The 27,125-nt window shown below is 36.6% G+C and overlaps 1 protein-coding gene across 3 annotated transcripts in view; it reads right to left on the minus strand.

The window, feature by feature from the left end:
- The window catches only part of ABLIM2 (actin binding LIM protein family member 2), a 235,014-nt gene that overhangs the window by 175,927 nt on the left and 31,962 nt on the right, over positions 1–27,125 (minus strand). For all 3 annotated transcript variants that reach the window (XM_074229842.1, XM_074229840.1, XM_074229841.1), the window contains exon 2: positions 25,889–26,029. In XM_074229842.1, the coding sequence (XP_074085943.1) occupies positions 25,889–26,029 (141 nt within the window). The remainder of the gene's footprint in view (positions 1–25,888; positions 26,030–27,125) is intronic.

Consider the following 27,125-nt stretch of genomic DNA (forward strand, 5'->3'; position numbering starts at 1 on the left):
GGGACTTCCTGGAAAAGGCTGTGGAACCTGACTTGAGTCATCAATCAAGTCATTCATGTGGAACTAGGAGGGACTTTCTATGGTATCTAGGCCCACACCCCCATTTTACACAGGTAAAGAATCTAAAATTCAGAGATAACTAGTCCCGGTCAGTAGTTCAATCTGTAAATATTTTATTCAGCACTTACTATGTATTGTAGACACAAAGGACAGAAGATAATCCCTGCCCTTGAGGAACTCCCAGTTTAATAAGGGAGACAACATACAAACACCTAAAAAATGGATCCAGGATAAATTGGATAAAATCAGTGAAGGTGGGTTATCAGAATTAAGAGGGATTAGGAAGGTTCTCTATAGAAGTTAGATTGGTTCATGTTTGGTCCTTCATTTTTGAAAAAGACCATGATATCAGGGAAGTAATGCCATGACAAGCACATGAATTGGACTTGGGTGAGGAGGTGCTGTGCTAAGTCACCAGCCTTACTTTCTTCTCCAGAGCCATCTAGATCCAGTGGCCAGATATGAATCCAGACAACTGGAGATGACCCTGGCAATCAATATTAAATGACTTGTCCAAGGTCACACAGCTAGTAAGTGATAAGTGTCTGAGGCCAGATTCAAACTCCTGTCCTCCTGAATCCAAGGCCAGTGCTCTATCCACTGCATCACCTAGCAGTCCTTAGGTTGAAATAAACTTGAAGGCAGCCAGAAGGAAGAGAGAAGGGAGAATATTCCAGACATGGGTCATGCCCACAGCAGAAAAATGGAGAGTTAGTAAAAAACAAAGGAAGAATTTGATTCCAAGTCCCCTGTTCTCAGACTCTACACTTTTTCCATTTATGCCATGAGGTTTCCTTTGGCTTATTCATTCATCATTACCACAATCTAGGCAGCAAGGAGAGTGACCTGTAGAAGCTAAGAAGGCAGAAGCCACTGCTAATAACTCTAAGGAGATCATCGCACTTTCTCATTCTAAGGTTAGATGCTGGTGGTAGTATATATCCTCTTTTAAAGTACATAAAAGCATTGTACACAGAATCTCTGAACTGGTGTTCCTAAACTGAATTATATTACAATAGCAGATATGAATGTGTTGGCAGGAAAGAAATTGGGTGGGTAGGTAGGTAAGTTAGACCAGAGCTAATTGTGATGGAACACCTACCATCGGTGGGTAATTGTTTCTAAGTTGGCATTCCAAATCTATCTCCATGGGAATATTTATGCTGGTGTGCCTTTGAGCAAATCACGGGCTTTCTGGGCTTTTGCTTCCTTTTCTGCAAAATGACCATCCTAGTTCAAAAAGGTATGATTCTTTTTTAAAAAGATTTTATTTATTTTAAGTTTTATAATTTTTCCCCTAATCTTACTTTTCTCCCCTCAGACCCCCACAGAAGACAATTTGCCAGTCTTTACATTGTTCCCATGGTATACATTGATCCAAATTGAATGTGACGAGACATCATATCCTTAAGGAAGAAACATAAAGTATGAGAGATAGCAAGATCAGACAATAAAATATCAGTTTTTTCCCCTAAATTAAAGGTAATAGTCCTTGGTCTTTGTTCAAACTCCACATTTCTTTCTCTGGATACAGATGGTATTCTCCATCACAGACAGCCCAAAATTGTCCCTGCTTGTTGCACTGATGGAATGAGTGAGTCCATAAAGGTTAATCATCACCCCCATGTTTCTGTTAGGATGGACAATGTTTTTCTGGTTCTGCTCATCTCACTCAGCATCAGTTCATGAAAATCCTTCCAGGCTTCCCTGAATTCCCATCCCTCTTGGTTTCCAATAGAACAATAGTGTTCCATGACATACACATACCACAGTTTGTTAAACCATTCACCAATTGAAGGATATTTACTTAATTGCCAATTCTTTGCTACCACAAACAGGGATGCTATAAATATTTTTGTACAAGTGATGTTTTTACCCTTTTTTATGATCTCTTCAGGGTATAGACCCAGGAGTGGTATTGCTGAATCAAAGGGTATGAACATTTTTGTTGCCCTTTGGGCATAGTTCCAGACTGCTCTCCAGAAAGGTTGGATGAGTTCACAGATCCACCAACAATGTAGTAGTGCCCCACATTTCCCACAACCCTTCCAACATTGATCACTGTCCTTTCTGGTCGAATTGGCCAGTCTGAGAGGTGTGAGGTGGTACCTCGGAGATGCTTTAATTTGCATTTCTCTAATAAGTAATGATTTAGAGCAATTTTTCATAAGACTATGAGTCACTTTGATCTCCTCATCTACAAATTGTTTTTGCATATCCAAAAAGGTATGATTCTTGATCCTCAGTTTAAAGGGACAGGCATTCTGGTTGAGGGAACAAAGGCAGAGAAACAGTAAGTTAATTAGAAGAGTTTAAAATTTTTAAAAGGGGAAAGATGGGAAAAGCTGTGACCACAGAAAAAACTCTGAATTCAGGAATGATTCTCTCCATGTCTCTAAGGCTGAGTTCAAACATACAAGGAATGTTGAGGGCCTGGCTGTGAACAAACATTTTCTTATACATTTTTCTGCAGGCAGATTGATGGACCAAAATTGTGCCAATATTAAATAGGAATTTCTTTCTCATCAGAATTGTTCCACACAGGGGGTAGCGGTTTAAAAAATAGCTAAAGTCTAAAATGAAAAGTCAAGATGACAAAGAAGCCTAGAAATTATAGGACCTGGGGTTGCTCCATAGACCCACCCTATCTAAGGCCCAAAGGCTCCTCAGAAGCAACAAAAAATTCTTAGAGCCAAAGGGATTTCAGAGGTCATCTAGCCTAAGTTCTTCCTTTCATAAAGGATCACTCAGAGAGGGCTTAGAACAGTTAACAACATTCTTTGAGGACAGGATTCCATCTCAGATCACCCAGAGAGGGCTTAGAACAGTTAACATAATTCTTTGAATACCAGTTCTTTAATCAAGATAGATTTAGACTTGGAAGGGATCATATTACCCTTCATTTTGCAGTCCAATTCAATACTTTCACTTTTTAGATGAAGAAACTGAGGCTAAGAGAAGTTGGGCAACTTACCCAAGGTCACACAAGTAGTAAGTAGCAGTTCTGGGATTTGAATTTGTCCTCTGATGTCAAGTTCACTATTTTGTCCTTTGTCCTTCCTATCTTCCTTCAAGGTCCAATTCAAATCTTACCATAGAATGTCAGGGGAGGAAGGGACACCCAAAGTCTATCCAGTTCAACTCATATCTGAACAAGGATGTCCTCTACAATACTTCAGTGGCTATCTTATCTCTTCTTAAACATGTCTAATGATGGGAAACTCAAGACCTCATGAGTTAGCCCATTTCACTTTTGGATAGATCTAATTATTAAGAAGTTTTTCCTTTATATCAAGTTAAAATCTGCCTCTAGGAAGCTCCATCCCTTATCTCCCACATACCCCATTGATTCTAGTTCTGTCATATAAATCAAATAAAAAATAGAATCCCTATTCCTCTAAAAGTTATTTCACAAGGCCTTCTCCTATAACTTCCTGTTCACAGAGAACCTCTATCTACCCTCTAGTTTCAAATAACACTAATTACTTGTAAAGTGATGCAATCATGTACTATCTTCTGCTGGGTATTTTCTATGTGTCTATATCTTATTTTCCCAAGTAGATTTTACGCTCCCAAATGCAGGAACATCATATTATCTTTTGATATTTCCCAAACTTAGCACATCCAGTCCTGCATAAAGATCTGAGTACCTATTTAGTATCCCTTTAGAGGGAAGAGATGCATGTTGGGGTCTGACAATAGCCAATAAGTTAATTTTGCAAGAAATGTGAAGAGTAGTAATATAAAAAAGGAGGCAGTACAGAAAAAATGAATGCTGTTAAGAAAGTAGAATAAACAGGACTTGGAAGTTAATCATGAGGGTCAAAGAATGGGAATCTTCTCATTTCTTCCTTCTCCTCCCTTTCTCAGCTGATTTCCCCTCACATCATACTGAGAAAATGGCGGTCATCTGCGGGCATTTCCCTTATCTTCCCTAATGTATGGTGACTTGTGGAACCACAGATTTAGAGCTGGAAGCAACCCTAGAGTACATTAGGTATGCAGTTCTCATTTACAGAGAAGGAGACTCAGAAGTTAAGTAACTTCTTAAGGAAGTCACACAATTGGTCAATATCTGATGATCCAGTTTTTCTAACTACAAGTCTAATGTTCTGGACTTTGAATTAAACTGAAAAACATGTTCTACACCAACTGCATTTGGTGAGAAAGAGGAGAATCTTCCTTTCCAAGGCCAATACCTCTATTTGTGCCCAGGATCCCATTCTTTCCACTCAGGGAATTTATCCTGTCAATTACACCCCTTTCTCATCTTCAGTTTCTTCTATTTACTGGCTCCTTTCACAATGAATATATATTCTACTTTCCCCAACCTTTTAAAAAACCTTTGTTTGGCCCTGTCATTTCCTCAGGTTCTAGCTTTCCTTTCTGAATCATCTCCATATACTGCCTCCACTCCATTACTTCCCACTCAGTTTTCATTCCTTTGCATTCTAGCTTTGGGTTTCATCATTATTCAAAACTGTTTTCTCCTAGGTTATCAATGCTTCCTACCTATATCTGATGATCTTTCATCAGACCCCCCCCCTCCTTCTCAATCATTCTGTCATTTTTCACATTTTTTGACCATCAACTCATACAGAATATTCTCTTCTTACCACTCTGCTGGTTTTCTACCTTTCTCAGAGTTTTCTCTCCATCTCCTCTAAAGTATCACAATCCATCATCCACTTCCTAATCATGACTGTCCTTCAAGTCTCTATCCTGTACACACTTCTTTCTACTCTTTGGTAATCTCATCAATTCGCAAAAATTCAATTATTTTTTCTCTGGAGAAAAAAATAGTTAACATCTATGTAGTGTTTATGGCTATATAGAAAGCATGTTATTTCATTTAATCATCATAACAAACTTATGAAGTAAGTACTATTAGTATTCCCATTTTACAGATGAGGAAACTGAGGTTGAATAAAATTAAGAGAGATTTATCCAAAGTCTCACAGCTAAAAAAATGTGTGGGGCAGGATTTGAACTCAGATCTCTGCTTAATCTTCTATATCACTTAGCTGTTATAAGACTTTCAAATACACATATCCCACCCTAATCTTTTCCCTTAACTTTAGTACAATATTGCCAACTTCCTTCTAGGCTTTAACTAGATTATCTCCAAGTCATTCAGGGTTGCATTCTTGGGAAAATCTTTAAATTCTTCTTTTTCCCTTATCATCCAATTTTCTATCAGGTTGCCAAGTTTTATCAATTTATCTTTTCTCTTGTCTGTTCACGTTTCCCCATTCACATGTCTATCCCTCAAGTTCAGGAGTCCATTATCGCTCACCTTGTCCATTGTCATAGTCTTCCAATTGGGTCTCTCTACTTCCAGTGTATCTCCTCTTCAGTTCAATCTCCAAATAGCTTCCAAAATAAAATTCCTAAGGTACAAGTTTGACAAGCTCATTCTCCCACTCACAAAGCTTCAGAAGCTCCCTATTATTTCTGGGATAAAGGTTAAGCTCCTCCAAGCTATTATTTAAAGCACCAACCTACCTTTTAAGCTTTATATCAGCCCTTCACATACCCTACATTTCAGCCATACTAGATTCCCAGCTAGTCACTGGGATTCAACATCCTATTGCTTTCTTCCATACCATTGAACAGACTGCAAAAATCTCTTAAAATCCTTCTCTTCCCTCAAGATTCATGTGAGGACCTGAACTTCAATGTTTCCATATGTACATGTTGTAGATCCATTCCCTAAAATTCCATGGAACGTCAATGTTTTGCTTTTATTTTTTAATCTGTAATAGTTTAGCATACTGCCTTGCATAGATTTTTAACATTTATATTTGTTTACTGAATTCTTGAAGTATAACTCCGAGATTTCAAATATAAGTAACTGAGAATGAACAGGAATGAGGAAATTTAGAGGAAGAAGAAGAGTTGAGATTTCAGTTTGGAACATTTTAGGTTAGAGGCAAAGCAGGATGCCTACATGGAAATATTACAATTGAAGATTTTTTCCTAGAATTCAGAACAATTAAGGCTAGATAAGTTGATACAGAATCACCTGCATAACTATGACAATACACTGGAGCAAATATGACTATTAGTTGCTGAAGAGAAGAGAAACTGGCCCAGGATATAGTTTTGGAGGCTATCCATGCTTAAGAGATAGGAGATGGATAATGAATCAGGAAAAAAATGAGTAACAAAATAGGAGGGAAACCACTAGGGAACAGTGCCATGGAAATTAAGGAAAGGTAGAATTTAAAAGAGGAGGATATAGGAAAGAATACTAAGAGCTACAAAGGTATTAAGTAGCATTAAGATTGAGAAAAGCTTCCAATATAGCAAATATATTGGTAATTTCTGAAAGAGCCATTTCTTTCTTTTTTTTAGGTATTTACAAGGCAAATGGGGTTAAGTGACTTGCCCAAGGTGAAAGGGCCATTTCAAAAAAAAAAAAAAGAGGGAAGTGCAGAGTTTGATGTAGAGAAATGATATAGACAATGGCTAAAGAGAAGAGTAGGGAGATTCTATGTTTTTAAATTGGTAGAACAAAAAAGTTGTTGACTAAAAGAAAATTCTCAAGTACACCAACTGATTTCTAGGAATACATTTTTTTTGGCAAGGCAATGGGGTTAAGTGAGTTGCCCAAGGGCACACATCCAGGTAATTATTAAATGTCTGAGGGCACATTTGAACTCAGGTCCTCCTGACTCCAGGGCTGGTGCTCTATCCTACTGTGCCACCTAGCTGCCCTTTTCTAGGTATACTTTTTGTGATTGTGAATAATGGAAATAAAGTGGATGTCGACTGATTAGGGAATGGCTAAACAAATGGTGGTATGTGAATATAATGGAATATTATTAGAAGAAATGATGCATATGATAAATATAGAGAAGCAGGGAAAATTTTACATGAATTAATAAAGCGTATAGTAAACAAAGTCAAGAAAATAATCAACACAATAACCACAACAAAATAAATGAAAGAATAGCCACAAAAAATTAAAACTAAATGTCACAAAATTACAAAGAATGAGCATGGCTAAAAAGCAGAGATAAGAAGAAATCCCACCTTACATCTTTGAGGAGGTGAGAGGTCCACAAATGTGGCACAATGTACTTTTTTCAAACACTTCTTATATTGCTGATTTTTCACTTTTCATTTTTCCTTTAAAATTACTTGTTATATGACAATCAACTGTCAAGCTATATCATTTTTACCAATATATAATATGTCACATAGACGCCCTTCTCTCTTCCAGCATTGCCACCACTCTAGTAAAGGTCTTTATCACCTCACATTTGGACTATCTATACTCTATTCAGTGGTCAAAATGATCTTCTCTAAGTATAAGTCTGCCTCTTGTCACCTACAAACACCAGCATCATCCATTTGCCCCTCCCAACCTTTCCAGGATTCCTTACTACTCTCCATATATTTGATCCAGTGCTATTCCTCAAACATAGTACTCCACAACAAACAGAGCATTTTCAATAGTTGTTTCCCATGTCTGGAACTTTTTCCTCCTCATCTCTTCATTCTGGCTTCCCTTTTCCTCCTCATCTCTTCATTCTGGCTTCCCTAAATTCTTTGTTAAAAAGTCCCTGCTAAAATCTCATCTTCTGTAAAAAGCCTTCCCTTGATCTCCCTAATCTTTGTGCATTCCCTCAAAGATTATCTCCAATTTATCTTGGGTATAGTTTGTAAGTAGTCATTTCCATATTGTCTTCCCCATTACACTGTGAGTTCCTTGAGAGGAAGGAATGCTTTTTTCTTTGTCTTTGAATTCTGAGGATGTAACATAGTGCTTAGCATAAAGCAAACACTTTATAAATAGTTTATTTATTATGATTAGATTGGAGCAGAGTTCTCTTGCAATTGTGATATTCTATGATTCTAAGTTGGAGAAAGGTCAAAGGAAATGCCTGGAAAATGACTAAAGGAGGAAGAGAACAACTGCTCAAAAGGTTAGAGAAACTGAGATTCTTTGGCCAGAGGAGAGAAAACTGACAGATGGCTGAATAAAAGTCTTCAAGTTAATCGAGGGTAGTTACAGCTGTTCTTTCTTTCCAAAGGGTTCTCCAATACACAAATAGATTTCTGATCACACATAAGGATGTAGTCTACAACTATGCAGAATATAAGACATTTAAGCCCAGCCCATTCTGCCCAGCTCTTGTCCTTGTGCTCTCATCATTTCAGATAAAGGGTAAAAGGGAGGGGAATGGAGGAATGACTGTCACTCCTTTTGTTTGGGCAGATAGTAAGTACCTAATAAATATTTAGAAATCTTGCTCCCTACAACAAGTCTCAATCTATTTCTTTTCTCCTTGCATACAACCATCACCCTCATTCAGGTTCTCATCACCTGTCTCCTGGACTACTTCAATATTCTTCTTAAGACTCAGATTCAATCCTGTATGCAAGAAACCTTTTCCAGTTCCCAATTGCTAGTGCCTTCTCCTCTGAGATGACCTTATATGTCTATATGTACCTTCCTATTGACACTGTCTCCCATTAAAAAGTAAGCTTCATGAAAGAAAGGACTGTTCTTGCCTTTCTATCAAAACCTAGCATGAGGCACAGCATATAGAATGGAATTAACAATCTGATCTTTGAAAAATCAAGACAATATGAAACTTGCTGCCATTTTCTGAGAGGGATTTGGGATATGAGAAGTTACTGGGATATGAGAAGTTATTTAGTCTTAGGAAAGGTTGCAGCAGCCAAGGACTAATGGGAAAAGCAAAAAGCTGAATCAAAAGAAACTTTCTACCTGGGTATACTCATTCATCTTAGATGTATTCAAAGGCAAGCTCCTTCTCAAAAACTATATGAAAACAAGTCATGGGGAAGGAAATAAAATGGTAAAAAAACCCACTAAACATGGAAAAGCTCTTCACGATAATCCTGGGGAAAGAGGCAAGACAAGTAGTTATCCCTGACTTTGGTTCTATAGATAATGAAACTGAAACTCATAAAGGTTAAATGGTTTTTTGTCCTTCATTTTTGAAGAAGACCATGACATCAGGGAGGTGATGCCATGACAAGCACATGAACTAAATTTGAATTGGGGGGGGGGGGTAACCTGGTCATGACTGCATTGCTAGGAAATAGAAGAAATCAACCCTAGATTTCCTGTCTTCAAGTTGAGGGCTCTATATAATAATGATAATGATAGTAATAACAATAATAACTAGTATTTATGTGCTGTTTTAAGGTTTACATGGTATTTTACAAATATTTTCTCATTTTTCTCCTCACTTTAATCCACTTTGAGTAATGCTGAAATAGGCAGGGCATGCAGATGGATGCCTATATAATATTTCTTAAGCTCTACCTGCTCTAAAATGTCTCTCCCATTGCCTGTTTACAACACTTGAAATTCTACCATTTAAGATGCATCCTTTTGGATGTAAAAGAATTCTCAGGCTACAATAGTCAAAGAAGTGATCAAGCAACAGACCTGAAACCAAGGATCCACTGCTGTCACCAACTAATTAAGCTTGATGACCCTCAATTGTAATAGTTGGCCTGTTGACACTCAAGAGGGCTTCTGAGAAATGTCAGCTCATGATGGAAAAAAGTTTTTAGAGCTATTTGGACCTCTTCTGGAGGGGGAACTTATGTGGTCCAGATGCCTGCCAGAGCACCTACAAGAATCTGGTGGGGAAGTCTTCAGGAGTCAATCTCCTAGCCTAGGTTCAGTTACTAGACAATTTGGCAATCATACTTTCTTAACTGGTAGCCATAGCCCCTATGGGTATCTAAAAGAAGTTATACTTCACAGGATCTGGATATTTGGGGGTCTCTGTCACCTTGTGATAAATTTCTTGGATGCTTTGGAATAAGGACTTTTGGCAAGTCAGCATCAGGAGAGCTGGGGTTCTTCAGGGCTAGGAATGAAGTGAGAGGGTGGTAATATGATGTTTTGCCTCTTATTATCAGTTGTTATTAGAAAAAACAATTAAATAAAGTTATGGGAACCAATAAGTTAAACTGCTTGAGGCTTGATGTGAGGGAATATCCCAGTTCAGGATCAAAGATACAAAATCTGATGCCTTAAGGCAGGGACCTTAACTTTCATTATGTGTCATAGACTCTTCTGAATAAAGTTTTTAAAAGATTAAGCATATAAAACAAGATTACAAGTAAATCAATTATTTTGAAATAGGTATCAAAATAGTTTTAAGAACTGGTTTAGAGACCTCAGGTTAATAACCCCTGCTCTAAGGAATACATGGACACTACCATCCCATTCCTTCTCCAATCTTTGCATACCTTGCTTATGGCAACCCTCTAGAACTGATTCTTGGTTACCTAGGACTAGGACCGATTAGGAGATTTGCAATGGGGCAGGAGGAGAAAAAGGAGTTTAGGAAAAGGATGACATTAAAGAAAACTATAATTATTATTGTTGAGAGATAAAGGGAAGAAAGGGTCCAGAGAAAGACAGAACTGACATATGCTCAATCATAGAACAACCTGTAACTGATCTATGAAGGACTGTTGGAGACAGAAGGATAACAGAGCTAAAAGAGGGCAGGAAAATCCATAGGAGAGAAGATATAGGAGTGAGCAAGAAGGAATTAGTGGGGGTAACATACCAGCATAAATCCAGGAAGAGAGAACTGTATGGTCACAGAATGACCTGGCAAACTACAGAATGTTTTGGTTGAAAAAAGAAACTTTGCTCATAGGGAATGAACTGACACAAAAAGTTTTAGCCCTGTATCTTGACTGTGTATACCCACTGAACCAGAGGAGCTACTACGTCAAGCATTTCCCAAAGATATAAAAGTCGGAGGGAAACAACTCATGTGCAAAAATATTTCTAGCAACACTTTTCTGGTAACAAAGAACTGGGAACAAAGGAGGTTCTCATCTCTTGTGGAATACCTGAACAAATTGTACTATGAATGAAAGAGATTAATGTTACTTACCAGAAGAAATTATTACTATCATAAATTCAAAGAAAGTTGAAAATTTGCATGAATTGATGCAGAGTGAAATGAGAAGAATAAGGAGATAAATATATATTATGATTATGATAATGTAAAGGAAAATTCCTTTGAATAGTTATATATTAACCATTAACGATTAACACAGTGACCAAGTAACTTATGATTCAAGAAGACTAATGATAAAGTATGTCAAATACTTCTTGGCCATAGATGATGGTATCAAATATGGTCAATGTATTTTATTATTTTGCTTCATTACACTCAGTTAGATGATGAAATGGTTACAGCATCAGGTCTACACACTGGAAGGACTAAGTTCAAATCCAGCTTCAGCCACTTCTAGCTATGTGATCCTAGACAAGTCACTTAACCTCTATTTGCTTTAGTTTCCTCATCTATCAAAAGGGAATAATAACAGCATTTACTTCCCAGGATTGTTGTGAGGATTAAATGAGATCATTGTAAAGTACTGCACAGTGCTTGGAACAGAGGAAATACTATACAAATATTAGCTGTTATTATTATTATTATTATTATTATTATTATTATTATTATTAGTAGTAGTAGTAGTAGTAGTAGTAGTAGTAATAGTAGCAGTAGCAGTAGCAACAGTAGCATTAGTAACAAGAAAAAACTATTTTCTTGGAGACAGCAAGTAGTGGTATAGCTTTGAAAAAGAAAGAAAATAACATTAATGAGCATTTTAAAAATACACATAAGAAAAAAGTTCAAAGGGGAAATATAGGATGGCTTTGTCATGATCATGTTAAATTTAACAGACTAGACTAGAAAAATAAAATGCTATATGTAGCTGCAGCTCAAGGTTCATATACAGTTATCTTTTTTGGTTCTTCACAGACTGAAATCTTCATATTTGTTGATGATTAAGTTCAGGATTTAATAATCAAAAGAACTGAACCTTGTCGGGTTTGGTTATAAACAAGAGTGGTGGCTGTGATGTTACTAGCATTTCCACTAAAGTATTTAAGGATGTCAGAATAGAAAAGGGGATAGCATGGGGCAATCTTATGATATTCATATTGATTTGGATATGTTTATAAGAGAAGGAACATAGGACAAAGAGATTTGCTAATTGTCAGTGAATTAAAAATATTCACAGAATCACTTTTTAAGGCACTAGAATTAGAAGCAAAATGGGTGCCCATTGAGGGTGAATACCACAATAAACTGTAATATTTGAATTTAATGGAATAGTAATCAACCAGTAAGCATTTATTAAGTATTTAATATGTTTCATGATCAGGGAAAGGTGGAGGTGAAATAGTCTGTCTAGAAGATAGACAGTACAGAGGAACCAAGACTAGCAATGAGGGTTACATGTAAACTACAGTAAGAATGTCTACAGAATGCATGGAGGGGAGGAATGTGTTAGAATACTGGAACAATAGGAAGGGGTCATGTTGTAAAGGACTTTCAGTGTTAGTATATAAAGACATCATATTTTATACTAGAGGTAATAAGTTGTTGGAGTTTGACTAATGGGGAGGTCACATGGTCACTATTTTAGGAAATTTACATTGGTGCTTTTGGGGGAGGTTGGATTAGAAGAAAAGAGTCAAGGAAACCAATTAGAAAACTATTAAAATGATCAATCAACAAGCATTTATTAAATGCTTACTGTGTATCTAGCAAGGGATTAGATACCAGGAAGAGAAATACAAAGAAAGAGATAATATGAAGTCTCAAGAGGCTTATGTTCTATAAGTGGAGACAATATGTATATATGTGAGTGTGTGTGTGTATGTATGTGTGTGGTGTATGTATAAGTAGTCTTCTTCAAAAGTGAAGGACAAAACAAACATACCTATCCACAAATACACACTTACATATATACATATACTTATATATATATAAATACACATATATGAACATATATATACATACATATGAACATATTGTTGCCCCTTATAGAACATAAGCTTCTTGAGATCAGGGATTATCTTATTCTTTCTATTTGTGGAAGTGTAGGCAACCAGGTGTCATAGTGTGGAGAGATTTCTGGACTTGGAGTCAAATAGTCTCATCTTTCTGAGTTCAAATCTGGCTTCAGACACTTACTAGCTGTGTGACCCTGGGTAAGTCACTAACCCTGTTTGTCTCAGGTTTTTTTACCAATAAGCTCCAAAACTTCAGTACAATAAACTCAGCTTAAGTGAAATCCAGATGACCATTTGTCAAAGTGTAGGGAGAGCTTCTTGCAACAGGCAAGGAAATATGAGCATCTGAATTTATTTCTACATTTATTCTTAAGAAAATCTCTACACATGCTGATATGCTAAGAGAATTAATTCTACAATGACAAGACTGTAAAGACAATTTTGAAAAGACTTAAGAACTCAATGACAACCTTGATTCCAGAGGCCTGGTAATAATCTATGCTACCCACTTCTTGGAGTGAAGTGATGAATTCAAGATACAAAATGAGACATATATTTTTTGAGGACATGACCAATGAAGGGAATTTGTTTTGCTTGACTGCATATTTGTTACAAGAATAAATGAATTCTTGACAAGAAAGAGCATACCCAGCCCTGTCCATCATTGGGCTGAGTGTGTAAGAACAAGATCTGATCTACTTAGGGTCAAGAAGCCAAAACAGGATGAGCAGGAACATGACTATGGAGCTGGGAAAATCCTTGTTTGTTCAAGGACTATAAGGGGTTATCTGCTTAAAGCCTGTCCCACCCTTATGGGGCAGACAAGACTCATCTGGGCCAGTAGAAATGCAGCTTCACACTGGGATGGAAAGAACTGTAATGATCCGACATCAGCAGGACATTCCTTTTAAGTTGGTTTTTCCCCTGGGATTTGGGCTGAGCCATTGCTTAATTCCCCTTTGTGACCAAGGGCAGGCCAAGGTCAAAAGTATATTCTGACAAAGAACAAAACTCAAGACTGCAGGATGGTTTTATCCTCATTAGCACTGGACGCTGAACCAGAGAGCTGTAGACAATCAGGTGATGAGACAATGGTCAATATGGTGAACAAACACAGATGCTGTGTGTCTTATGGGACCTATATGCCTTGGAAAATGGAGGAAATCCTGGCATCTGTAAGATATGCATGTGTGAGCAATACACACAGGTACACATGCACAAGAGCACATCCGCTCACATGTCTGTACACACATATCCCTGGTCAGATGCACACACAAACATATAAATGTGCTATAGATACATATGTTAATATGTGCATACATGTATATTTGGATGTAAGGGCATATGTGTGCGTATATACACATCACATAAATACAACAATCATTTGTAAAACGAAGAAACTGAAGCTGATAGAGTTAACCAGTACAAGAAGCTGGTTTGAAATCATGACTTGTAGAATCTAAGGTTGGGCCTCCATCTGCTACACCATGCTACAAGAATAATTACTTGAGACAGGAAGCTAATACCCAGTCCCATTCTTTGGGAAATATTTTTGGAAAAACAGTGAAAAATCACCCCAGATGAGAAATGGGAATTTATAATGATCTGCCTTATAGGAGGTAGCATCTATTTCAATTAAAACATGAATTCATTGAATTTTGAAGAACTATGTCTTGACTTCTAGACTGCAGTTGAATAATGAAGATTAAATACCCCAAAGTTACACAATACATGCCTGTCTCTCCCTCTTGGACAGGGTGAATCATATAACATGCTGACCCTTTCTTTTGCTCTGCTTCTCAGGTGTTTTTATTATTTATAGCTTAGGTTGATTCCAATTCTTCCATTATAGGAATTTGATTTGTAGGATTCTGTGGTTGGAAGGTTTCCTACAGCATTTCCTCTTGGCCATCAATCAAAGCAGATGAGTTAGTACTTGCCACTTTTCTTACTACCACAAATGTAATAAAGAAGAGTTAAAGGCAAATAGAAATGCCTTTAATATCTAGTAAGTGATTCCTACAGATTTCTACTCTGAACTCCCCAGCACTTGTGGTTTATATCTTTCCTCAGTGGTCCATCTTGGTTGTCTTAAACTATTGCCTGTCTTATCATCCTCCAACTCAACATCCCCACAAAATTTTTAGAGATCCATGCTTCCTTGGATCTTATATCTGTATCACTTAGGATATATTTGCTTCCAATAAAATGCAAGCCCCTTGAGGGCAGAGATTGTCTAATTTTTTAGTGTATTTGTTTTCCCAGAGCTTTGTAGACATGTGGTCATTCATTCAGTAATAATTTATTAAAACAAATATGATCAATTTTGTATTATAATTATTGTTTTATGAGTTATTTCCCCTCATAGGGTAAGAATTCCTTGAGAGCGGGGCTGTCTTATTTATCTTTGCATCTACTACAGCCACAATGTCATATAAAGAAACCTGGCTATGTATGCCTGAAGTCTGGTCCAAACTGAAGCTCTGCTGTTTGTTATCCAAATAACTCTAAGCAACAAGACTAGTTTAGGGTTAGAAAGCATATTAAATTATGCACAATACTTTACATACATCATTTCATTTGATCTTTACTACCACAAGCCTATGAAGTAGACAATGTAATTATTGTCCCTATTTTACATATCAATCCAGGCAATATTACTTAGAGCTTACCATGTGGCAGTCAGTATTGCCCTATGAGACATGCTTGAGGTCTCACAGTCAGAGGCAAAGGTGAGATTCAGACCCAGAGTTTCTACCTTCAGACCCAGGACTCTTTCTACTTAGACCATGGCTGTTATGCCACCTCTCTATACTTCAGCTTCCTCATCCATAAAATGAAGGAACTGGCAAAATTGCCAATGAAGTATTTTTATGGTAGCAAAGAATTGGAAATAATGTGAATACTCTGGAAGACCCATTTCAATAGAACTATGAGAGAGCCTCTTGCAGCTTACTGATGATCATACAATCATTTCCTTCACACCTACCATTAAGTACTATTTAATCTTTATCAGGGCAGCCAGGTGGCCCTGTGTATATAGTGCTGAGACTAGAGTCAGGAAGACTCATCTTCCTAAAGTCAAATATAGCCTCATTAACTAGTTAAGTTACCCTGGGCAAGTCACACAAAACTGAGATGTCTCTCAACCAGGGAGCCATGGTCATTAATTGAATACTGAAGGCCAAGTAATGTGTGTGTGTGTGTGTGTGTGTGTGTGTGTGTGTGTGTGTGTGTGTAATAGGCACTATGCAAATTCTTCTTTCCTTCCCCTACTCCTCCTTGCCTCAAATTCTACATCAATAAAAAGAGGGAGTCAGACTAAATGGTTCTAAGGCCCCTTCCAGCTCTGACATTCAATTTTCCAAAGTCCTTTACATTTCTAATGTTCTATGATCTAAGATGATATCTTACCTTCCCCTCACCCAAATAAAATTTAAAGGGATTTGGCCTGAACCATCCCATCTGTGGGTATGAAAGAAAAATGGAATGAAGAACATTAGTCTTGAGTTAAGTCAGAGAAAGGTCACACCCCAGGAAATAGTTTTTTATGTGACAAGAGAAGCAAATTAGACTTGGATTTCGGGAAGAAGGAAGGAAGCAGGAATGTGGTGTGGGTGTGAAATATGATCACAAATGTAAAAAGTGGCAGGCATTCAGGTCTTCCAAAAATACTTGACCAGCAAAATAGTAAATCTGACCTATGTGCATTACTTGTTTGTTTAAGTTTGGTGCACTGAAGTAAACTTAAGCTGATGATTAATTTATCTGTCCTGAAAGAGGAATATTCATTAAATTTATGTTTTTGAAAAAGATGTGTGTTATAGTCAATTTCATTTTACAATTCTCTTGTTTTTTACCCTTATGCTCTAACAGGCACAAAGCAATTTCTTCTTTAATTTGTTAATATAGAGTAGCTAATATTTTCACAATAAGTTTCTTTTTTTTAAATTATGATTTTTATAACCAGAGAATTTATATTTCTCTATTATATATGAGCATACCTCTGTTTGCTCCCTTTCTGAAAAGTGATATCAATTAACTTGATGGAAAATTATGTATCTTTTTATATTTGATTATAAAAACAAATACATTTTTATATTTGATATATTAAATAAAACAAATGTACTTTTATATTTGATATGCTATAAAGTAAATTTAATTTTATATTTGACATAAGACCAAGTAAATTTAACTTTATATTTGATGAGATAAAATCAAATAAATTTATTTTTATCAAAGTATTTTAAAAATATAATTATGATGGAGGCAAATGCCTACTTTATTAAAGAAGGTTTCCTTGTAAATTCAGAACTGTTATATATCCTAGATTTACCATGAGAACTATAAGAAAATGAATTGTGTAGTGGAGAAAGCAAACAATGGACCACATTAGATCATGGACTGAATGGTCTCTGATGTTCACTAGTTGTGTGACTAGACCCTGGACAGTTCATAACTAATATAGAATTGGAAGAGATTTAGGAAGCAAACTAGTCCAATCTCCTCATTTTGTAGATTAGGAAACTGAAGCCCAAGGAAAGGTAATGGTTTGCCTGTCAGATAGATTGATATTACAAGATCTGGAATTTAAACCCATGTCCTGAAGGGTTGGGACAAGTTGGAGAACTTTCCAAAGGCAATTAAGAAGGTCCTCAAGATCATTCTTCATGAAGAGGAACTCCAGGTGTCCAGCCTGTAGCAGAAAAATCTAGAGAGAAGTTTTGAGCAGTCTAGGGAACATTCTTATAGAATTGGGGAAATAGCTTTACTCTGTTTGACCCCAAAAAGAAAACTAGGAAATGCATGGAAATTGTGAAAACTCAATGTAAGGAAACAGACAGAGGTGCCCCAAGGGAAATGCATTAATTCTACAAGATTTATTCCTCACTGGAGGATCTTCCAGTAAAGACTTTAAAAAGAATAAAGGGGATTCTCAGCATCAGGAATCTAGAACTTGAAACAACTCAAAGGTTATCTCTTCTAATCCTTTTATTTAACAGGATGGAGGTTAGGTGACTTTTCTAAGGTCACACAAGTTATAAACAGCAGAAGCAGAACTGGATCCCAGGTCCTCTAACACCAGACCCTGTTCTTTCCACTGTACTGCCCCCAACCCCATTTTGAACATGTCTACATTGGATTGGATGTTATAAAATGATTGAAAAAATATTGAAGACATATTTACTATGTGCAATACAAGTGGAAAAGAAAGGAATTCCCTATTTTCAAGATTATGTGCTACTAGGGAGAGATAAGACATAGAGGACATTTTGGCAGCAAATTAGTCAGATGGAAGGGTTTCAAGGGCTTTAGGGTTCTGTGGCAAAACCAATGGCAATGTAACTTCTTTATTACTATATCCATTGATAAAAGTCATATCTGTTTCTCTTGGACTATTTGTTGGTGCCAAGGATATCAATTACAAGAACATGCTTTTTTCAGTTCTTTAGTAACTGAGTAGGGGAGTAACTCAGGAGATGGGGCTATAGTACCCACAGAGGCAGACAACAGGACATATCTCCACAAGTGTTGCTCTCCTGGACAATAGCTGTAGGGTGTGGGTCAATGGGTGATGATTGGTTCATGGCTGATTTTGGTGGTAAGAAGGATGGAGGGTCCCTTTTTCACAATAGGTGTTCTTCTAGAGGATGACTGTGAGAATATGGTTGGAATCAGGTTTGGTGGCAATAGGGAGGACTGAAATTTCAAAGTTCTTGGACTAGGTTCTAGGCTCTCTACCAGCAAGATCTGAGGAGAAAGGCATGGTATTAGTTTGACTTGCTTGGGATATGCTTCCTCCTATCTCTTTCTTGGAATGTCTTGTGGCTGCAGTTAGGTTATCTTGTTTGTTTCACTGGTGTTAGTGGTGGTGATGATAGGGATGGTGGTAATGATAATGATGGTGGTAGGGATGGTGATAGTGGTGGTGGTGGTGATAGCAATGGTGGATCCACAGCATTTGAAATCCTCTCCAAATCTGAAATACTCTAATTGTTACTGTGATTCCAAGGCTACCATATCTGCACTATCTACTTCAAAGAAATCTCATAAGTGTTTTGTATACTTGGGAATACTATAGAAATATGCATGATTGCTAATATTTACTATTATGATGACAGTTTTGGTGATGCAAAACAATTCCAATGTATCATTAAATGACCTCTCCTCCCCACTTACACAAAGGCCAAATGATACTAGTGTGATCCCTTACAAATATCCTTTCTTAAAACTAAAAATAACCAAACAAACAAACAAAAAAACTGGAGCAGCTAGGTGTTGCAGTGGATAGAGCACCCGCCCTGGAGTCAGGAGTACCTAAGTTCAAATCCAGCCTCAGACACTTAATAATTACCTAGCTGTGTGGCCTTGGGCAAGCCACTTAACCCCATTGCCTTGCAAAAACTAAAAACAAAGAAACAAACAAATATCCTTTCTTCCTTTCTTCTCTCATCTCCCCCCATCTTTTTTTTTCCCAACAGAATCACTCAAGATGGAATCATCTCAATTCATGATTTTAGCTTTCTGGGAAAGGAAAAGGATACTTTTCATGGTCTATGACTTAAACATTCCTAACTTCCCTGATCTGGAAGAAAAAAACACAAGTCTGGGTTATTAGTAATGAACCAAGAATCACAAAACTGTCTGGTTCCAATTCTTTCCCAAATTAGTATATGGCCATGGGAAATCCCTATCTTCTTCACCTCAAGTTTTTGATGTTTAAATAAGGGGGTTAGACGCCATAATTTCTAAGATCTTTTCCAGCTTGAAAAGAGGGTATGATCCTATTTCACAAAATGGTTAAGAGCTATCACAATGAAGTGGACTGAGCCCTGAATTCCAAACTGAAAAATCAAAGATTCAAAGGCATGGTTCAAAGATTATGTCAATATGGGCAAGGTACTAACCCTCTCTAGGCTTCTGCCCCAATCTGTAGAGTGAAAAGCTTGGCCTACATGATCTTGAAGGTGTCTTCACGTTCCAATATTCTGAGTCTAAGAGGATTATTTGTTTTTGTTGTTTAGTCATGTATAACTCTTCATGACCCCACTTGGGGTTTTCTTGGCAGAAGTACTGGAGTGTTTGCCATTTCCTTCTCTATATCATTTTACAGATGAGAAAACTGAGGCAGGCAAGGTTAAGTGACTTGCCCAGGGTCATACAGCTAGTAATTAATGAGGGTAGACTTGAACTCAGGAAGATGAGTCTTCCTGATTCTAGGCCCAGCACTCTATCCACTAAGCCACCTATCTACCCAGGATTATTTAAGTTCTATCTACTCCAAAGCTCAGGATAGTGCTCTGGAAAGAACACTGGAATCCAGGGACCCAGCTAAGGCATATTGCTTCCCTGAGTTTCAATTCCTCATCTGTCAAACAAGGCCGATATTATTTGCAGTAACTGTCTTTCACAGTTCTTATAGGGAGAAGATGCTGTAAGGTGCAAACCCTAAGGTGCTCTACAAATATGAAAAGAAAGTGAAGAGTTAAAAAGTCTTGTATTTATGCTAATTCTATATACTTTTGAAGTACAATCTTAGCCTGTAAAAGGAGATTCCAAGTACTCTGCATTATATCTCATTTACCCACTCGGAGTTTGACATTTCTCAGCATGAACTGGAAAACAAATATATAAAATGATATTATTAGCCTCCCTGATCTTTTCCTTGGCTATACCAAGAAATAGGTCTGTGGATGGTTTTAAACCCCCTTGGACAATTGGGCAATGATAAAGAAAGCCTGGGTTTTGGTGATGCTATTACTGCATAGAGCTTTAATCTCTTTGTCCATGCCTCTCTCTAAACTAGGTTTATTTTTAAAACCCATGATCTAACCACAGACTTACTTATAGCTTTATTATCCATTTTGCAGCTTATCACACATAGCCCTCTATCCTTTCTCCTTATCCCTTTGAACAACACACAGTTTCTCATGTCTGGAACGCTCCCCTTCCTCTAATCTCCTGCCTCTAAGACACTTTTTCTTATTTCCTTCAAAGTTCAGACCAAATGCAAGTCTCTTTCCTGATTCCCCAAGTGCCAGTGTCCTCCCCCAAATTAATTTGTATTTACTTTACACACATTTATTTTATATTCACTAATATGTGTCCATGGAGAATACAAGACTCATATTTTTGTAATTGTAGCTCTAGCCTAACATAGTCCCTGGTACACTATAGATAGATAATGAATGCTTGTTGGTTAATTGACTGATAGGCTCTTAGAATTTATAGTTGTAAGGGATCTTTATGATCCCCTCTTCCTATCCTCTTGTGTTAAATGTAGTGTATAGACAGCAGAGCCTAGAGTCAGGAAGACTTGAGTTCAAATCTGGTATCAGACACTTACTTAGTTGTGTGACCCTGGACAAGTCATTTAACCCTGTTTGCTAGAGTTTCCTCATCTATAAAATGAGCAGAAGGGAATGGCAAACCCCTCTAGTACCTTTACCAACAAAACCCCAAATGGGGTCACAAAGAGTTAGACATAACTATAACAACTGGATAACATCCTCTTTCTTTGCAGATCAGAACAAGATTAGGATAGGTTAGATGATTTGCCCACAAGTCACCAGAAGTGAGTTGCAAAGGCATGAGTAAGGGGGCCTCAAATTTAGTTCTTCCACTTTCAGATCCAGAGCTCACTTTGTAGAAATAGAATCCTTCGATTTGAAATTTCAGGCTAAACTCAGTAGAAATCAGAAAACTGAGGATTTTAGATTCAGATACAAATGGAAGTTTTCCCAGTTAACTATTTTGGAATCTGTAGAGAAAACAGAGGGGAGGCGGAAGATGGGGAACAAAGTGTTTGCCAGGAAGAAAAAAAAATTATGAGCTCTCCATGTAACTTGGTAACAGGGAGTGGTTTGTATATGAGAACATGTCCATCTGTTGGGATATAAATAACTGGATAGAAAATTGCTATGTGTCATCCAGGGGAATGACATATGAATAGTGTAAAAAGCATTTTGTCATCTAGCAGGAGTCCAGGGGTCACAAACAGCCTCCAAACAGGTGGACAGGAGTACATCACTTTCATTCACAATCAACCACAATCAACAGAGATTAGCCCATTATCATAAATACTATAGTCTGACTTTTTTATCTATAATAAAAAGTTATACATATAGATACACACTCTTGTTTGAAATGTCTATCTGGTGAATACCAAGGACACTATTACTGTCTCTTTGTTGCAAGAAAAAGAGTTGGTAATTTTTAAAAATAAGTTGAACATTGTAATTTAGGAGTAGTTGAGTAAATACTTAATGGGCACATCAGGAGAAAGTGTGTTTTAACTTTAATCCAGGAGGACCTATAAAGAATCTATATAATGATACAAAGAAGATAAGGATGGACTTTTTCCTAAGGAGGACTATCTTAAAATATTATTTTTATGAAGAAATCTTAAAAAGAGAAATTTATAAAGAGAATTCTATGAAGTTCTTAAAAGAAGTTGAAAGAAAAATTTCTATGCTGAAGAAATGACAAAAAATAAAAAAGGATTAATTCTAAAGATAAATATTAAGAATTCCTTTAATCATTATCTGGAGTGAATTGAATGACTCAAGGCTGTGTTTTCAAAAAAGTAAAAGGAATTATGTACTAATACATTATAGGTTTGAGGTAACAGATTGAAACATTAGTCTTGACAAATGTTACAAATGACTGTCTTTGTTTATTACTGATTCTACCTTTTAATAAGCTACATATAATTCCTATGAGAAAGGAAGTATCTTTAATTCTCTAAATAATTAATATTTGTGTGGGAACCTGAGTCAATTATTGAGAGTTTACAAGTTTGTTAATGAGAAATAAATTATTTAACTCAGCTCCAAGTTGCCACAGAGCACAAGAGGATAAAATTTAATATATAACAATGAATTAAATTGCAGTCACACATATGTGTGGTCAGAATCTCAGAAGTCATTTAATTAACTTGCCTCAAGTAGAAATGTACCTCTCTCTCTCTCTCTCTCTCTCTCTCTCTCTCTCTCTCTCTCTCTCTCTCTCTCTCTCCATATAATATATATATAATATATATATATATATATATATATATATAATATGAATAAAACTTATTCTGCCTCTCTAGTCCAAGAGTTGGGCAGCATGCTTAAACATCAGATCTCTGAAAGTCATGTGGATACTATATTGATCAGAATTCATTCATTATTATTTTAGTCATTTTCTAAATTATTCTTCTGGCAGAAAACACAAAGCTAGGAAGGATAGCTCAACAGTGGTTGGCAGAGGTGGAAATCCAAAAGGATCTTGACAAAGTCAGAGCAACAGGTTGAATATAAAAAGATGAAATTCAATACAAATGAATATTAAATCTTCTGTTTAGAAAAAATTCAAGTAAAAAATGAGGAATATAGGGTTAGACACAATTATTTTGAAAAAAGATCTTGAGGTTGCAGTGAACTATCAGCTCACTTTGAGCCGAAACTATGAAGTGTCAGAAAAAAATAAAAAACCTAATGCAATTTTAAATTTCAATAAAAGAGGCATGGCTTCCAGGAAATGAGAAGTGATGGACAGGAATAAGCATCTACATAGCAGTTATCATATGCCAGTGCTAGCACTTTACAAATATTATTTAATCTTCAGAATAATCCTGGGAGATGAGTATTATATTTTGTAATATATTCTGTAAAGTGTTACATATGTAAAATTATGCCCATTTATAGTTGAGGAAACTGAGGTAAAGAGGTTAAGTGGCTTGGCCAGGATCATACAGCTAACAAGTGTTTAAGGTCAAATTTGAACTGAAGGCCCAGGATTTTATCCACTTGTAAGACTTAACTGCCTCTAGGAAATAATGCATACTCTATCCCCATTAGATCACATGCAGAATTTTGATATTGTTGCTGCTGTCATAGTTTAAGAAGGACATTGATTAGTTAGAGAGTATCCAAAGACTGGTAAGGCTCCAGAGGCCAGGGAATAGAAGAATCAGCTGAAGGAATTGGAGCTATTTAGTCTGGGGAAAAAAGGAGGTGGGATATTTGAAGAGGAAGACAAGAAAGCTCTGTTCAAAACCTGAAGACCTACCATGGGGAAAAGGGATTAGATTTTTTCCTTTTGGTCCCAGTAGTACCTGGAAGAACCAGGAAGAATTGGTAGCTAAAAAGGCCAATTTGGGTTTGATATCAGAAAAAAACTTTCTAACAATTTGAAGAATAGGCAGTCTCTATTATTATCACTTTTATAAAACCCAAGGACAGGGACTTTATGCTATTTCCTACAAGTATGTCTTTGTTCTTTTTATTTGTAGAATCATAGACATAGAATGTTAGAGCTAGAAGGTTTCCTGCCTCCAGACAAATGGTTCCAATGAGAAAAGCATAGGATGTCACCGTGAGAGGCTGGACTTGACCTGTGGGGAGGTTTGAGTCCATATCCATGGGAGGTACATTCATCACTTTTTAAAGGAAAGTTTTTTCCCTGGTTAAACAAAGTATGTACAGTCTAGTGACTTAATGGGATATCATTCTAAATAGCCTTCTAGAATATCTGTACCAGTTCTTGGTTTCACCCATGGTACTTTAACTTCATCTATTTCCTCCTGTGATTTTAGTATATTTGGATCCAAGAAACTGTCATTGCAGAGGTAGAGATTAAAGGCCAATTGAATTTTCTCTTCATAATTTAAGGGCAGAACTTAAAAAAAATGCATGAAGGTTACAGGTAGATAATCTATTTTGGCTAAAAGAGTAATAAAATTTGAAATTTTCAAGGTAATTAAAAAGTGATCTAGCCCAAACTGTATCTCAAATATTCTTAATTTCTATAAAAATAGAACAGCATGGAATAGTGAAGAAGTAGCTTCATGTATTTGGGGTGAGAAAATCTGCTTCATTTACTTCCCTGCATAACTGGGGTATGTTATTTAACTACCTCTCATTCCTATGAGTTATATGATTTGTAATAAATATCCATCTCAGTTCCATTGGAAAATCTCCAGTTAAAGAGAATTGAATATAGTCATAGGTAATCCATGTCACTTTTGGGGAAGTTCTAAAATTGTTATTTCTGTTATTTTTTACTGATGCCACTGAGAGTCAAGAAAAGCAAGTCTGAAGTCACTTATCCTTGAGAGATCTTCAAATACTTGAATGTAGTTACTATTCTGTCCCCTATGTCTTCTCTTTTCTAAACAGTCTTAGAGCATTCACCTGGTCTCCTATCGTATTTCCACTCATTCCCTCTCCTGACATCCCTTCTCTGGACATATTTTCATTTTTTATGAGACAGAATCTAGTGGCATAGCTTTTGCTTTTACTTAGGACACTATGCTTCTGGTATCCAATGATTGTTTTTTGATGTCTGGCTCCCTCGTCACATTTTTGACTTACAGAGTTTGTAGTCCACTAAGATGTGCATATATTTACATGAATCATTCTCTGGTTATATTTCATTTATAATAAACTTAAAAAATTGGTTTAAAAAAATTTCAGGTATAAGACTTAAAATTTATGCCTGTTAAATTTCTTTTTAAAGATTTAACCCATTGTTCTAGTTTACCAAGAGCTTTTTGGATCCTAAGTTTGTTGCCTGACCCACTCCTCTCCTCTCTTGGAGTTGAATGGGTAAAAAGGTTATCTTTCCCAACTTGTCCCTCAAGAGGAATCTCCTCTATAACCAAAAGGCAAAGGAATATGATGGCAATTATCATGGTAGGGACACTGAGTCATTCACTAGGGCAGGAGGAAGAACAGTAGACTAGGAATCATGAGAGCTGTTTTTAAAACTCATGTTAATGGATCCCAGTGGGTGACCCTGGATGAGTTACTTCTCATCTCAGGTTTTCTGTTTCTTCATCTGTAAAATGAAAGGGTTCAACAAAGTTCTCTTCCAGCTCCAAAAATCTATGACCAGACACTTCTTGTTGGAAACAGAGTTGGTACAAAGAATAAAGGGTAGATGTGGAAAAGTGCTTGGTAGAGTAACTAGAAAATACTAAGTGCCTAATACGCTGATTGATAGAAAGCTTACCTTTGCAAACAAAGCACTTTATATGAAAATATTTGTTCTGGACACGCAAAACTTCTCCTTTGCACACATTCCCACAGGTGTTACACAGAATTGCAGTGCTTGGCTTCTCCAGATGGCTGTGGACAGCCTGTTGTTGAGAAACTGTTAAAAGAAAGAACAGGTTTTAAGGATGCTAGTTTCACTTACAGAGGAAGACACTAAACAAGGAAAATACTGATTCAACACAAAACAGGGGCAGCTAAGTGGTGCACTGATTAGAGTACTGACCCTGGAGACAGGGGGAATCTCAGTTCAAATCCAGCCTCTTACTTAACTGTGTGACCTTGGACAAGTCACTTAACCTCATTACCTTCCCCAAATAAAAAGAAACATGTAACAAAAACAAGAGCAAGGAAGATGTTTTTATTTTGAAAACTTGTAATGACTAAACTATTATTATTATCAGCAATAATAATATTCTACAAATGTACTATTCTGATAGCTCTTTGGAGCATAAAGTGACCTCAGTTCTTGAATGCTATGCCAGTGGAACCCAAGGTCTGACATTTCTATTGACTCTGAATCAGGCCAGGAACACACTCCGCATCTGTCATATAAGAAAATGGTTAGATAAATCCAGAGAAAGCTAATGGTTTATATGCCTATAGGAGTCCAGATAAACATAACAGCAACAATTACAGTACATAATATACAATCTATTTTTCTATAAGTGAAACCTAATACAGACTAGTTTTAAATTTGGAAGGCCTCCTGAGTGCAAGGTCCTGCTCTAACAGTTCCTAATTGCTCAACCCTAGAAGAGCTAGTAAGGTCTCTATACTTTAATTTCTTCATTTGAAATTAGAGGCAGCTGGCTGGGTATCTCATTGGATAGCGGATTTGAGAATCAAGAGCTGAGCTCAAATCCTGTCTCAGAGATTTAATTGATGTCTGAACCTTGGAAAGTCTCTATCTGCCTCAGTTTCCTTATATGCAAAATGGGAATAATAATAGAACTTGCCTCACAGGGTTATAGTGGGGTCATAAAATGAGATAAAACTTTGAAAACCTTAAAAGTGCAAAAGAAATTAGAAAAAAATTTTAAAGCTTTATATGCTAATTATTATTGCTATTGCTATCTGAAAAGTGGCTTAAATAATACTTATATGATATACTGAATATAGTTACTATGAGAAAAATTCTTTACAAAATTTTCATGTACCACAAAAACTGGATTTATCACCATGATTTTCATTAC

This window comes from Macrotis lagotis, chromosome 3, assembly GCF_037893015.1.
Source record: "Macrotis lagotis isolate mMagLag1 chromosome 3, bilby.v1.9.chrom.fasta, whole genome shotgun sequence".
Classification (NCBI taxonomy): Eukaryota; Metazoa; Chordata; class Mammalia; order Peramelemorphia; family Peramelidae; genus Macrotis; species Macrotis lagotis.